General features: G+C 38.0%; 1 protein-coding gene across 2 annotated transcripts; it reads left to right on the plus strand.

The window, feature by feature from the left end:
* Positions 1–195: 195 nt before the first annotated feature.
* Positions 196–14,644, plus strand: lamp2 (lysosomal-associated membrane protein 2). Of its 2 annotated transcripts, none has more exons than XM_034690967.1 (9): positions 196–440; positions 3,565–3,680; positions 4,288–4,495; positions 4,586–4,747; positions 4,845–5,236; positions 5,350–5,469; positions 6,618–6,672; positions 6,773–6,943; positions 11,629–14,644. In XM_034690967.1, the coding sequence occupies exons 1-9, from the start codon at positions 395–397 to the stop codon at positions 11,769–11,771; spliced, it is 1,413 nt and encodes a 470-aa protein (XP_034546858.1). In that variant the 5' UTR covers positions 196–394; the 3' UTR covers positions 11,772–14,644. The 2 variants fall into 2 exon arrangements, with proteins under 2 accessions (XP_034546858.1, XP_034546859.1); XM_034690968.1 differs by having other exon boundaries at positions 206–440; positions 8,397–14,637.
* Positions 14,645–15,958: the final 1,314 nt, after the last annotated feature.

The following is a 15,958-nucleotide window of genomic DNA, read 5'->3' on the forward strand; positions in this document are numbered from 1 at the left end:
GTCAGAATTGTGATATTAAAGTCAGAATTATGAGAATCAATTATTAAGAGAATTATTAATTCCTTAATCTCAGAATTCTGACTTTTTTCTCATAATAATATATATATATTTTAAATTGACCCTATTTTTTTATTTTTGTAAATCAGTAGCCCTAATCCTCTTCCGTATATACAGTACAGTAAGTAATCCTATAAAATGATGAGAGGTTTATGGCTGGATTTCATAGTCCACACCTCTTTCTGGTGTGAAACATTGGCCCCTGTCATATGACTTCCATTTCCTGGTACAGTCGGCGGCTGCACAGCTTCATCTCTCACACCGCTGGCTGAGCGCTCTTGTCGGGCTTCATTTCGTTGTCTCTCCGGTGGCTGACACCCCTCACTGCAGCGCGATCATGTACCGATATGCTGCCTTTGTGTTACTGCTCACGTTTGGCATTGGTATGTACTTCTCTACTTTAAAATTAATTGAAAAGAGTGAGAACAAATATAGTGATCCTTTGCTGCCAAGTGATTAAAGTTATGGGACACCCCGGGCCTGGTGCGTATGCGCGCAGGCTAAACGCAGCTCAAGAAGGTGTATTATAAAGATCCAGTATTTGTAAATGATCTTTTAACTGCTCAGATTCATTATTTGTGTGTAAACTACATGTACAGACCTGAAGATTAAACTCGGCTGCAGCAGTCTGGCTTAGTCGTGATGTTTTGAAACTAGCTTACTTGCTAATTGTTACCTACGTCAACAACATTAGACTGGGACTCCACTTCAGACGCACACAGCTCTAGAAACTTCATTTTTCAACGCAGTTTATCTTGTCATACCAACACATTAAAAAGCCATCATGCCCTGGAAATAAAAAGTATAATGCTTGCTTTGTAGTTATATATCCACGCTGTAATGCTTTGCCTTGAGAATGTTAGCTCACTTAGCATTTAGCAGACTGGTTGGATAACACTTGTTTTGATGCTAATGTGTGACTTGAGGATAAAGCCTCTGACTGGCTGTGTCATGTCTGCTGCTGAGTAACATGAGGGACTCGCACCAAGTTAAAATAGAAGAAATGATGCCTGGAATTTCATAGGAACGACATTAGATGTACTGTCATCATATATAGTCACTAGCTTATATAGTTAGCATTAGCTACATTTGGCACTTTACAGTAAGCTAGCACGTGACAGTCCAACTTAGACGGGATCTCGTTATACCGGGGGCGTCAAACTCATTTCGGTTCAGGGGCCACATACAGCCCAAGTGGATCAGAAGTGGGCCGGACCAGTAAAATCACAACATAACAACCCTATTAATAACAACAACTCCAAATTGTTCCCTTTGTTTTAGTGGAAAAAAAGTACATTCTGTAAATGTTCACATTTAATTAGCTCTCTTTTTACATAAACAGCTGTTGTGTTTTTCACCATGCTGAGTCTCATAGTGGGGCTGAATATTGTATTCTTTAAGCCTGAAACCTGCTCCGTACACACAGGTTTCCCATTCACCTGACACAGAGTGTAATGTTTACTGCAAAAGAACATAGATTATAATAATGAAAAAGGTAAAGTTGATTATTTTGGACCCCTCAGCTCCAGCATGAACAGTTTGCTTGCTGGACAGTGTTGTATGCAGGGGTGTAGTGCTAGTGTTAGTAGTTAGTGGATCATCTTATAGTGCTCTAAAAAGTCTTAATGAATTTCAACCGGATTATGCAAACAGCAAGTCATCTATTTTCTCACTTTGAGGTGCGCTCCGTCAGTAATATGATTTTATGCGACCCCAGAGGACAAATTTGAAATAGTAGTTACTTTTTTGAAAAATTGCTTTTAATGTCTTCACTGATGTCGTTCCGTGGGCCGGTTGTGGCCTGCGGGCTGCATGTTTGACCCCCCTGCATTATATGATCGTTTAACCTGCTAACCCAGCTGACACGTAATTATATAACTTTATTGCAAAGGCTGACAGACTGTTAAAAACATTATTGTTCCTGTTATAATCACAAACACCTTAATCATTATTACCTGGGCGGGCATTGTAGTCACAAACCTGTTTTGTTTGCCAGTTATGGCTCATGGCTATTTATACTATATTTAATATAATATATTAATATACACTACCAGTCAAAAGATTGGACACACCTTCTCATTCAATGGTTTTTATTTATTTTAATTATTTTCAACATTGTAGTTTAATACTGAAGACATCAAAACTATGAAATAATATAGTTTTGCCTTAATATGGATTACAACAGTAGTCAAATAGTGCGATCCATCGTGTACTAGCCCTACCTTTTGAACAACACAATTGATGGTCTCAAACACTTGAAGAAGGTAAGTAATTCTACAAATGAACTCTTGACAAGGCTCATGTTAATTAGAAACCATTCCAGGAGACCACTTCATGAAGCAGACTGAGAGAATACCAAGAGTGTGCAAAGCTGTCATGAAGGAAAAAAGGGGGCTACTTTACAGAATCTAAAATATAAAACATATTCTGTTTTGTTTAACACTTTTTTTGTTAATTAAATACTTCCATATATGTTCTTTCATAGTTTTGATGTATTTGGTATTAATCTACAGTGTTTCAAATAATTAAAACAAATACAAACCCTTGAATGAGAAGGTGTTTCCAAAATTTTGACTGGTGGTGTATATATATTTAATATTAGTCTAAATTTGGGCTATATATGTATAAACAGCAGTTTACAAATACATTTAATGTAACAATTGTTCTTCTAATTTAACCCACTTTTACATATTACATGGTGCTGAAATGTAATGATGTAAAATGATTGTATGATTATGGCCCAGGACCTAATGAGGTATCAGGTATTTCAGCTATATTTTCATAGCAAATATTTTTACTTTCTACATCCCAGACTTAGTAAATAGGAGTTACCCATAGTTTGTTCCACATTGATAGCTGTGATTTCAAAGTCAGCCTTTGTGAAAGAGCGCGAGAGATGTTCTCACCACATATTTTCACCTTCATGTCTAAAAATGGGTTTCAGTGAAAAATATGTTTTTGTTCTGATTAGCAAGAACTTCGACCGACATGAGCTGATAAACACAGAGTTCAGGTGACATCAGGTCAGGCGCTTTATATGTTTATGTTACTGTAACTGCTGAATTGTTGATGACAGTGCATACTGACAAAACCGTACAGTAAATGTGAATGAACCTTGAGACCTTGTCTGGTAAAGTCGTTTTTGCAAGTAGGACTGAAAATTTTGGACAAAGAATGTGTTATCTTTTTGTGGTTTTGTTGAATTAAGTAAGCTGAGGGGCTTAGGGCTTGTGTGGTTCTTGTGTACACAGGAAATTGCACAAAAACAGTGATGTGACAGTTTCAGTTTTTAAGACTCGGTTTGGGAAGAGGAAATCAAGCTCTAGTTATCACCCCATTTTTGCCATTTAGAGCACACATAAATGTTTACTTTGTTTTATTTTAGTACAGGGCAATGGTGTTAGTCCCATGTCAGCAGGTGTTACTGGCTTTGTAGCTTTTACAACAACATTTTAGTGAAGTAAGTAACCTATTTAATGAAACACAATGATGTCCTTTTCTTTTCAGTGTTCCAGCTGTCACATGGCGTTGAGGTGGTGGTAAAAGACAGCAAAGATGAGTTGTGCATATATGCCAATCTAGCGGTGAACTTCACAGTCTCATATGAAAAAACTGACACTAAGGTGAGTGCTGCTGATCCTTCGTTTTACTAACCACCAGATGTTGTACTTTGAGCAGCTCTGTATGGCATTTTTATTACATCAGGTCACACAGTATCCTTAGGTAATTACTTTTCAAATAGAAGAGCTCGTCAGCGTGACTGTCATACATCTCCTGTTGGAGTACATGTCATCAAGGAAAAGGAAACAAGGGGAGTCACTACAAAGGAAATAGTTAAATACATGCCACTCAGCATTTCAGTCATAGAGTTTTCTTGGAAAATATCCTGCAGTTGTCTTTTCACAAGTGTGATGTTTTAGTAAATACAGCTGACAGATTATTTCCAACTTGTGTTTAATATTCTTCTCAGTAAATAGGAATCGACCAGACTCTAAGGAATAATGATGTTTCTATATTTTCCAGGAAGGGAAAAGAAGTCCTAATAAACTAAGTTAGTTTGAAGAAGCTTAAGAATAACAAACTGCCTCATACGTGTTTAAGTCTATTTAAACAGGTGGATGTTTATTTCAAACTATGATTAGTCCCGGACAATCCGTAAAGCCTCATTTAAATGGTTTAGCGTCAAACTTGTGTAATCATGCTAAATAAGGCGACTCTGCTCTCTTTCAGAGTGCAACAGCTGAGTTTGAACTCCCCAGTAAAGTCACAACAGATGGAAGTGAGTGTAACTCCAAAAGTTCTTTGTTGAACATTAATTTTGGAGGACACGCCTGGAGTGTTAATTTCACCTTGAATGGAGAGAAGTACGAGGCAGACGTTATCACCTTTTCCTACAATCTCAGCGACAAGGTGACCTTTCCTGACGCTGCATTGAACGGTAACTTTTGCCCCTTATAGTTATAAATGGAATACAGTTATTGATGAGGGATTTTGTTCTGATGCTGATGTGTTTTCTGCTTCCTTGTAGACACCCTCACTGTCACCGTCAAGCCTGAGATTACAGATGTAGCAAAGGACACCTGCTACTCATGCAAGAGTACAGACACCTTTGTGTCTGATACAGTCAATCAGACTCTGTGGAACGTGCTCATGCAGGCTTTTGTCAGCAACAACAGCAAGAGCGAGGAGAGTAAGTTCAGCTGCAGCGTCACAACCCACCGTCCTGTACTATTTCTCTCCTGTCTGTATTAATCAACACTTTCCTCCCTCTTTTTCCCCTCACACAGTTACCTCCTGTGCTACTGACGTACCAGTCATCCCGACGACCGCCCCTACCACTCATGCCCCAACTACACATGCCCCTACTACTCATGCCCCTACTACTCCTGCCCCTACTACTCCTGCCCCTACTACTCATGCCCCTACCACTCATGCCCCTACCACTCATGCCCCTACCACTCATGCCCCGACCACTCATGCCCCGACCACTCATGCCCCGACTACAGCTCCTGTCACAAACGCTACAACCGCTGCCCCTCCACCTCCCACCACCACCCCAACCCCGACCCCCACTCTCCCCACACCCGCTCTTGGGAAGTACTCCATCAAGACGGGCGAGAACGGCACGGTCTGTCTGTTAGCTGACTTTGGGCTGCGGATCGGTCTGAAGCAGGGAGAGGTACCTTCATTACCACTGAACTGTAGTGCTATAATCTTGTTAAGCTAATTCTTTTCAACATTATCAACAGATATATATACCCTAATCATTGGATTCCCTTCTCTCCCCTCTAGAAATATCAAGAGATGAACTTTGACCCCAATAGAACCTCAGTTTCTGGAAAATGTGGAGTAAACAGCAGTGAACTGGTGGTGGCGTCTGATGCAATGACCATCATGCTTACTTTCACCAATGTAAGTCCTCAACTTAACACATTTGTTATTTTTTTTTTACTCTTGTTGTTCTCAACATTTGAATGATTCATTAAAACAGATATAAGGTTAAGATAACCTCTATGTTATGCTTATGATGATGTTATGCTTAAAGATATTCAGGATGCTGGCTTTGCTCAGTGGTTAATTCACATTTGATTCCAACCTGCAGTCCTTTGCCAAATGTCATTCCTCTCTCTCTCTCTCTCTCTCTCTCTCTCTCTCTCTCTCTCTCTCTCTCTCTCTCTCTCTCTCTCTCTCTCTCTCCCTCCCTCCCCAGTATCCACTGTCTTCTCTGAATATCACTTACTTTCAGTTTTCTATTTGAAATCTTCAATAGCACTCTTGAAGGAGAAGTTTGAAGATTTGGTGACACACAGTGGTCAGGCTGCATATTGCGATCAGCTGCTAGCAGCATTTCTTACCCTACACCTAAAAGCATGAATTAGGACCTTGAATACAGTGCTGATCCAAATTTTAAGACCAGTTGAAAAATTGCAAGAATTTACATTTATTGCTGTTGGATCTTAAAAAGGTTCTAAGTAGAGCTGCAAAAACAAGAAATGGGAGTGAGACAAAAAAAATGTGAGAAAGCAATTTATTGAAAAGAACAATTAAAGTGAAATAAACTTTTGATCTACTGATGAACAGCCTAAGACCACAGCTAGAAAAAAAAAAAGAAAACCACCCAGAACAGAAATGAAAGTTTCAAAAAAGGACCCAGTAATGAGTAGCTCCACCGTTCACGTTGATCACTTCAAAAATTTCGTTTCAGCATGCTTGATGCAAGTGTTTCCAGGAGTCTAGTGGGAACATTGCTCCAAGTGGTGAAGATGGCTTCATGGAGGGCATCCACTCTCTGGATTGTGCAATTTTTCAACTGGCCTTAAAATTTTGATCAGCACTGTATGAATAGGGGCCATCTTTAGAGCCAGTGTTTGTTTCGATCTACACTAATAGATATACGCTGTAAATAAGGGATATTCTTTACATTTCTGCCAAGAGATCTGATAATATGTGTTTTTTTCGACAGAATGACCTGTCTCTGATAAAACATCAACACAATGTCTAATCATGGATGTCCTGGATGCTGAGTCTGTGTTTTAAAACTGGTTATTTCTGTCTAACAGGACACAAAGAAGTTCCGCCTGCACGCTCTGAACATCACAGGAAAGACAAGCTCGGGTAATAAGAAGAATCAAATTTTCACATATAGGTTAAGCATGTAGAGGAAAGCCAGTTCTGTTTGTTTTTTTTTACTTTATATTTGTGTTTTCCTTCCCAGGTGTCGTCTTTTCTGAGGCAAACACCAACCTGAGTTTGTGGGAGGCAGCTGTCGGTGCCTCTTACATGTGCAACAAAGAGCAGAACTACACCATCACCAGCCTGCTCACTCTCTTCACCTTTGACCTTCGAGTGCAGCCAGTTGCGGTCAAGAAGGATGTTTTCAGTACAGGTAGGTTCTTCTTCCATGATTCTTTAAAAATTTAGACCGTTCTGACTAAACGGTTTGATATACTGGGATACAGCCTGGGAAAATGGTATACCTGGTGACTCTAAAGGTTGTGATGGGAAGTGTGATTTTTGTAGCTTTTGTGTTAATTTTTGTAAATTCTAGGGCTGAGTGGCATGAAATTAATTCATACAGTATCATTTGTAGATAGCTCTAATTTCCTCTTTTTGTCATTGGTACAGACAGTTAATGATACAGTATAAGATAAGATAAGATGTTACTTTATTGATCCCCGAGGGGGGAAATTCAGGTGTGACAGCAACCCAGACATAAGTACAATCAAGAGGAAGTTTCTAAAAGTAAAATAAATAAGTAAAACTAAAAAAAGATAAACAAGATAGAATACAATTTAGATATATACAATGTTACAATGGAATTTAGATTAAATAGCATAAATTACAGGCAGTATTAAAAATGTTTCAGTAGTGACAGGTTGACAGTAATAATAGCTGTAGTCCACTATATTTGATCATATTTTCAATACAGTGTTATCAAATTATTTAATTCAATGAAAACTAGTTAGAGATTGTATAAATAATTTTTTTGTGTACAAAAAATAGTGAAATTATTTCAGTCTATTTTTTGCGCAGTAAGATGATTTTTTTTATATTGCTTTTTAACTTTGCACCTTTTAGAAAACAGTATCAGGTCATCTTTTTTTGGTTGATTCTCAGGACAAAGCCAAAACTTAATTTTTGGTGAGAATAATCTCAACATGAAAAATGATTAAACTAAGACTAAATCAAAGTCACTAAAAACACATACAGTAAAGCACCACAGAAAGGCCCTGTAATGATTTTATGTTACATAAGTTGTTTTTTCAGATTTAGCTGACGTTTGATATCCATCAGGTGACTTTAACTGTTTTTTATTACTGTGATGAGGGAACTTAACAGATATGAGTCATAGCAAAGACCTTTTTACGGTACAAAATAATAAAACCCAAGTTCCCCCACTCAGCATCAGTTACAACCTGTGCTGTTAAACTTTAAATTAGGACACTTACAAAGGGAGTGTGCATGATTTTATGCAATTGTATTTGGCATTTGTCAATGCATTATTTGGCTTACACTTCCCTTAAAATTAAGAAAAAAAATCAGCTGTAGAATCTGAATGATTAGTTGAAACAACTCAAAGTCAATCAGTCAGATTGCCAAAAGTGAAACCATTATTCCAACACCTCTCATACCACGATGGACATCTTTCAGAATGTTCACATTGATTTGACACAGCGTAGAAGTGTAGAAGAAAATGTTATGTTGTTTTGTGACAAAGTAGAGCTCAAGCAATCCAAAGTGCTGCACCTGCTGCTTGACTTGTGTCTCTCCGAAGACATTACGTGTTGTTTACGAGAAAATCTGTTCCACCCGTTGACTGACTCTCTTTTTATCTGCAGCCCATGAATGTTCATTGGATGACACCAGCATCTTAATCCCAATCATTGTTGGTGCTGCTCTGGCTGGCTTGATTCTCATTGTAGTGATCGCTTACGTGATTGGTCGAAGAAAGACATATGTTGGATATCAGACCCTTTAATTCCAGTGTGTGATCTATCCTGAAATATCAAGGGGTACCCAAGCCTGGTCCTTGGGTTTCATGTGCAATTGTGTAATTGGCAAAAAATTTGAAAATGCAGGAATCAATATTTCACTCCAAGATAACATGATATACTGTTTTGTAAAAACAACACATTTTTAGGATGTGTTATTATTAAAGTAATCGGCCACTCTGAGACATTGAAAGCAGAAAGTGTTTTGAGTTGCAGTTTAATGGTCTTTTTTTGCTCTTCATACAAAGACTAAATTCCAAGTTGAAATGGGCAGTTTTGTGTTTCTCTCAAGGACCAAACTTGTCTACCCCAAATGTTTGTGATTCTTTTTTGTTGTTTTATTGGATGTTTTTGTCCTTCCTTTTAGTTGTGGTTTTTGTAAAAGAGCAAGTGCAAGATCCACACAACATATTTTAAAAACCAAAGTATAAAATAACACTAAAGATGTAAAATTCACAAAAAATTGAGATAGACAGTAAAAAAAAAAAACAACTGGATGTTAATTTGACACATTTTTATCCCAAGTTAAGATCCTGCACTTGCTCTATAAACATTCCCCATTGTGTTTTTGTTTTTTCATTATTTAATTATTGAGCAAATTTTAGTTTTTACTAAAGGTTTGACTTCTCATCCCCATTCATATTTACTTTGAGACATGTGAGAGTGGTAATTTATCCTATATCTCTTTTACAAATCAAAGGAGGATTGTTAAGAAGCTTTCAGTCTTTGATCCCAGAAACGCATTATCTGCCGTGAAGGTCTTTTTCCATTCAAAGCTTGTTCAAGGAAAAGTGCTTCAGCCCATGTTTGGCCCTGTAGAGCAGGGAAATCATGGTCTGATTATATGACTCCAATCATATTAAGAATGTAAAAATCAAAGTGTTTCAGCATTAACAGACCCTTTTTCATGGAAACATTTTGATGTATGTCACGCACTAAAAGTCCTGGTGGAAGTAATGACCACAAAGAAGCTTTGAGGCCTTGACAAACTGACAAAGGTAGACATAATAACACTCATTAGTGTTATTATTCACACCTGTGCCTTTTCTGCGCACCATGTAAAAATGTCTGCTGCTTTAAAAGGTTATATTTGCACATGGTCCAGTTGGAGAATAAATCTGGAAACATGTCATTTCTTTCTCGTTTAATACATTTTTGGCATTATGTTTGGAAAAGGGAGAAATTTGGTGTGTAGATATTCACTCGGCAGAGGCGATTCTGAAACAAGGATACTTGCCTAAAAATGCACTAAGGCGCTATTTAGAATTTTTTGTTTTGCATCATGTTAAGACTGTTGTCGCATTATCTCACCTGTGTATAGTCAGCTTGGACTGCTGCATCAGTGGACTTAAAAACTCCTGAAAACTCAACTTCAAATGCTCAACTTCACTTTGTTCTGATGCATCTCTTCAGCATTCAGTGGTACTGGCTGGAGATGCTACAATCAAAAATTAATAACAAAATGGAATGTGAAAAAAAGATATTTTTTTTGTGATCAAATTTTTATTTTATTTTTTCTTTCCATAAAAACTAAAATAAAAAAATGGATAGACATATGGACACTAGAAAAATAGAGTACAGGTTAAAAATTCACATACCCATACAAAGGCTAATATACAAATACCATGAATACCCAATTAAATCAAAATAATAATCATAATGAAATAGATATGAATAAAAAGATAAATAAAAACAAGTTAAACCTACCCATTCCCTGGATCCAGAACTATAAACCTCAGTTACATGTGAAAAAAAGATATGAAAATTAAAGCTACATCCAGGAAAGACCAGGAACGGGGAAAGGTATGGGTTTTATTTAGACTGCCACTACCAACTGGTACTAGCACATAATGTAATGTTAGTAAGAGCTTGTAAAATGTTAGCAAATTGGCAGTATTCTACTCAAGGAAATCCTACCAGAAAGAGGCAATGTGTCCATCATGCAGGGCTTCACTCTCAAAGAATGCAACTATGTTATCATGCAGGTTTAGAGCTTTATAGATGTGGAATAATATGTTAAAGATGTGACTCTTTAGTTGGAAGAAGACAAACTGTAAGGTCATCTCAATTCTCAAACTAAAGAAGCCGAACTTGAGTTTTCCGGAGCTTTTTAAGTCAGGGGGATCAGTGCAGGTTAATGCTGTGTTTTAGACAACAGCTCACCCCTGAGCATTTGCTTCTGTAACTGAGGGCCAATGTGACAGGTGGCGATAATAACTGTGTATTACTGCCTCATTCTAGCGCAGTGCTGTGTACTGTTAGCTTTGTTTCAACTCTTCAGGACTGGAGCAAAGCAGGCAGTAAATGATGCTGAAACAGACTGCTTGATTTAGAAGTTGCTTTAAAAAAAACAGCTTTCCCAGGACGTTGTACGTGTGTATGAATAATGGCTGTAAATCAATTATGAGCTTTGACTTTGCTTGTGATTTTTGCTGCTTTTGAGTATTTCAGCTCTGTACAAACTCAGTTGCCTTAATTATAAAAGATGGTTTTGCAGCACTGGTTTAAATGTTTGCTTCCACAAGGTTAACTTCTGCTGTCAGTTAAATCATCTACCTGGTTTTTCAACAGCACATGAGTGCCTTCCTTTTATAAATCAGTTCTTCACATTCAGTAACGTACTAATACTGCTCTGATTCGAATGATTTGGCTCATCATTTAATTTCCCTTCCCTAGATGAGGATGATGCACATACATGTTCAGCAAAGGGAATTTGTGCTGCAGGACTGTCTTGTGAAAGATTGATTTATGTGTGTTTTGTGGATTCAAATGATTTCATCTCTTTTCCCTCATGCTGTTGAATAATGGAAAGTTGGATTTCAAACTGTGTGTCTGACTGAAGTGGAGCTTTTTAGTATTTTAAGATTCATGGAAATAAAATGCGTTTGCTGCCCTGGACACTTGAGTTAATTTTCATTCATTTTTTTAAAAAAGTGTTCCATGTTACTGTCCATACTTCACAATCTGGGGTTCTTTGTTTCAGGTGTTCATGTATTAACCACGGGTTCTTTATTTCATTTTGATCTTTCTGTTCAGCCTGTAAGACATTCACCTCTCTGCTCTCTTCACTCTCGTCTAGCTGAGGAATGCCAGATCGATGCGGAGAGCTTCCTTGTTCCCATAGCTGTCGGCATTGCCCTGCTTGTTCTCATTCTTATCGTTCTGCTGGCCTATTTCATCGGGAGAAAGAGAAACGCGGCCACCGGCTACGAGTCTTTCTAAATAAACCCGCCTGATTTCTAACTCTTAAGTTCTACACAAAGGATGGGTCGGTGTATTGCTGTCTGTTTGCTTCGCTGCCTTTGTCCAAAGTGTGAAAATGACTCACTTAATGTTGTACTGATCTTTCCATGTAGTGGTTCATGCTGTCGACATAATGGGAAACATGCTAATTAGTTTTATGGCAAAGAGTACGATGACAAGATTGATACCGCTTTCATGTCTGTGTTGGAAATATAAAGCTTCAGCAATTTGGCCTAGCTCCGCCTCGAAAGAGAGGGAAACATTTATCCTGGCTCTGTCTAAAAATCTGCTATCCAGCTCCTCTACAGCTCACTGAATACATTTCATTTTTTAAGCTTGTTTATACATAGGAAAATAGTAGTGTACACATGGTGTTTCTGGGACTACTTTTTTGGCCGGGTGCAGTGAGTTTATTCTTGACTCTATGCCCAGTAAACTGACAGTGACACCATGTTTCAAAAATTAATAGAGATGTACAATAGTAATACATTGTGTTTATAAAAGCGCTTAAAAGGTTTCTCAAAGACACTTTACACATAATAAATTATACAATAGATAAGCAAAGGAAAACAAAGTTAAAAAAGAACAATCAATTATATGTTAAAAGCCTTTCTAATTAGGTGGGTTTTGAGTCCAGATTTGAATGTGAGAGAGGGAGAGAGTCTGAGGTGTTGGGGGGAGAAAGTTCCAGAGGGTTGGGGAAGCGACAGAGAAGGCCCTGTCCCCCCAAGGTTCGGTGCTTCATTTTACTGGGAGAATATAGAAAATAAGTGGTACACAACCTGCATTTTCCTGGGTGCTTAACCAAGACACCAGGAAGAGAGTGAATTTAGCTAATCCTACTGTAATCGCACATTGGTTTTTCATCCGGATCAAACAAACAAGGTTAAGCTTATAAATAAGTTTTCTTAAAAGATTCTGATTTGGGGCGCTGGTGGCCTAACGGTCTGAGTGCCCCATATACAGAGGCCCCGGTTCGATTCCCGGCCAGTCGACCATTTGCTGCGTGTCTTCCCCAACTCTCTGCTCCCTACTTTTTTCTGTCTCTCTTCAGCTGTCCTATAAAATAAAGGCCAAAAAATATAACTTCTTATAAAAAAAATAAAAAGATTCTGATTTGCAGGGGGTTTTTTTTTCTTCCCCTTGGACAAAGCCAGGCTAGCTGCTTTTCTTTGTTTCTAGTCTTAATGCTAAGCTATGCTGACCTGCGCTGTAGCCTTTCATTGGTTTGACAGACAAGCAAATGGTGATATATTTAATTTGCTCTGCATTACGCAATTTCCCAGATTGTCTGACAACTTCTCTAACAATCTCACTTGCTCATTTTGCCTGATAGTGAAGTTCTCACCGAATAATGTTAAATAACCACTGGGATGATTCCCTCTTAGTGCCTTTGGGGGCATCTAATGACTCTTCCTGTAATCTACACTACATTGTCAAAGTTGATCGCACTTCTCTGTTGGTTTTTAAATCCTAACTTGCTGCTCTGCGTCTTTCTCTAACCCCTCTGTGGACTATTGTTATCCTTGGTCCCTCTTTTTTTGTGTGATTTCTGCTGACTTAACCTCTAACCCTCTTACTGTCTTCTTTCTGTCTCTGTCTGTCTGTCAGCTGAGGAATGCTTCCTGGACTCTGATTTAAGCTTTTTGGTGCCCATCGCAGTGGGTGTGGCGCTCAGCTTCCTAATCGTCCTTGTGCTTATCTCTTACCTGATTGGCCGGAGGAAGAGTCGCACTGGCTACCAGTCCGTATAATCCGACCTGGCTGCTTCTGCCTCTCGCACCCTTCCAACCCTATACAGCTCCTTAAAAACACCCTCTGAATCACTCCGCTGCCCGTCAGTGCATCCAAAAAGAAAACCCAAATTCCTGCTTTATTCTGTCTACCCAAAAATAACTGTTTTCTCGTACAGAGCTTCAGATTTATCCCAGCAACAACCCCCATCAGTTTCCTTTTGTTTTGCTTTATGCCAATGACTGAAACAAGTACCAAACATTTATGATCAATATTGCATCGTTTGATTGTAGATTGCATGTTTCTAAACTTAAATTCATGGCTGTGTTTAGCCACCCACCTCTTTCCCAGAGAGCTCCTCCTCGCTCCCCACCCCAGAGAGGCTTTTTCCTCTCGCTTTCTGTGCTGTACAATAGTATCCATGTAAATTTCTCTCTTGTATAGAATGAATGACATTGATTTTTGATGACGTGAATGTACGAGCAAGCTAATAGAAACACTTGTCATCATATCCCAGTCCAGACTTTACTGTTTTTTGATGTTTCTTTAACCATCACTTGACATAAAATAACAACTTAATGAAAGTATTGCACATGTAGTCATTTAATTGTAGCTTGATGAAAGGGACGCTAAGTTATCACGACACTTTACCAGCAATGGGACCAGTTTTTTGTTTGTTTGTTTTTTAATGTGTGAAGACTAAAAACTTACTTTCTGTAAGTGTAAACTTCAGTTAAAGATCAGTATTTGTTAAATAAATTGTGTTCCCTTTAAACTTATGTTAATTCAAAAGTTATAAAAATGTTGATGCTTGACACTTCATCTAAACCTCCATACATCAATTGGTCATTGACTTGATTAACTATAACAACAGCATAAGCAGCATGAGCAGTTAAATTACCAACACTATGAGCGGTAATCCTCAAGTCACATCATTTCATGTATATGATCCTGAGTTCTCAACATTTGGTCACTCCCCCTGACAGTTTTGTGCCTTTCTGTTGTGCACCTCTGAGTTGCTTGCTTGAAGCTTGTCTCCATCTGATGAAGAATGTGATAGAATGAGCTTGTTTGACAAGTGGGGAACAAATTCAATAAAGTTTCGTTCTTGTTTTGTATCACTGTCATTCTTTCAAAGCTTTTGATTTTTTACTGTCAAGCTGCAGAGCAGGAGCTTGTGAGTCTCTCGTGACAAAAACTGAATTCAAAGGTCAGCAGGTTGTAAATGACATTCCTACTGCAAAGTCATTGCTTTACCTTTCCGTTTGACTATGAGCAATTGTGTTTTTTTATGACCTGTGGTTGTACATAATGCTATACCCCAGCTATTGCTCTCATTACACAGAGGAAACACTGTGATGTGGGGCAAACTTTTCACTGGAACATTACAAAACTAACCTGTGTTTCAATGATGTCTGCTTGTGTTCAGGGTGTTTGGGCTCCAACAGCTCTGACTTCCAAAACCAGCAGTTGTTTCTTAACCCTCCTGTTATGTTTCTTTTCTCTGGAACAGCAATAATGTTCCTGGGTCAATTTGACCCGGGGCATATTCAATTATCCAAAAGTGTCAGAACCCCAAAAAATCCCAATACACATTTTTTTTAAATCTAATTTTTAACTCCATTACTAACCGTTTAAATCAAGATTTAGTCCATTGGTGTTCTTTAATTCTCACATATCATGGTTCAATGAAGATAACTCACTAAAATTAGTGTTAAAACTTTTTAATGCACTTTGGAAAGCCCTAAATATAAATACAATAGTTTTAACACTAAATAGATTTTTATTTTATTTTAAATTTTGATTTATTTTTATTTTTATGAAGTGATGTTGATAAATTAACACGACACCTCTTCTGTCAAATGCTGCTCAGATTTTTATGCTGTATTTAGCTGGTTTGGAAGGCATATATTACCTAAAACAGACTTTAAAAAGGGTCAATTTGACCCGTAACATAACAGGAGGGTTAACTAGTTTTTACATTCTTTAATAATTCAACCTGGCATGTTAGAAATAAGTAGAATACTTTTCTTTTGCCTTAACTGTCGTACATACCTGAACACTGTCATACATCATGGACTAAGGTGTTGTGCCCAAAAGCATTTCTGTCAGCTCACTTTTTTGATAAGATAGCAAAATCAAACCGGAGAAGATGTTTTTTTTAACCTAATTTTGCCTTTACTTGTGGATCAATTCTACAGGGGCCCTAAAGCATGTGATTTTGATAGATGTTTCAAGATACATCAAGGTTGGCTCCCTAAAACTTGAATTTGGCCAAGCTTCAACCAAGTCTTGAATTCCCTTTATATTTTCATATTACTCAGACCTGGGAGTTACCACATTCTTAAATCAAGTAGATGCAGCTTCATTCTTAATCTGATGAGGGGTGGCTGAGGCTCATTGGTAGAGTCGTTGCACAATCAGAAGGTTAG

The sequence above is a fragment of the Notolabrus celidotus genome, chromosome 8 (genome assembly GCF_009762535.1).
Source record: "Notolabrus celidotus isolate fNotCel1 chromosome 8, fNotCel1.pri, whole genome shotgun sequence".
NCBI classification, from domain to species: domain Eukaryota; kingdom Metazoa; phylum Chordata; class Actinopteri; order Labriformes; family Labridae; genus Notolabrus; species Notolabrus celidotus.

Coding starts and splice junctions, on each gene's coding strand:
- lamp2 (XM_034690967.1), top strand. CDS start 395: ATGTACCGATATGCTGCCTTTGTGTTACTGCTCACGTTTGGCATTG. Junction 441..3,564: donor ACTGCTCACGTTTGGCATTG/GTATGTACTTCT, acceptor TTTTCTTTTCAG/TGTTCCAGCTGTCACATGGC. Junction 5,470..6,617: donor TCATGCTTACTTTCACCAAT/GTAAGTCCTCAA, acceptor TCTGTCTAACAG/GACACAAAGAAGTTCCGCCT.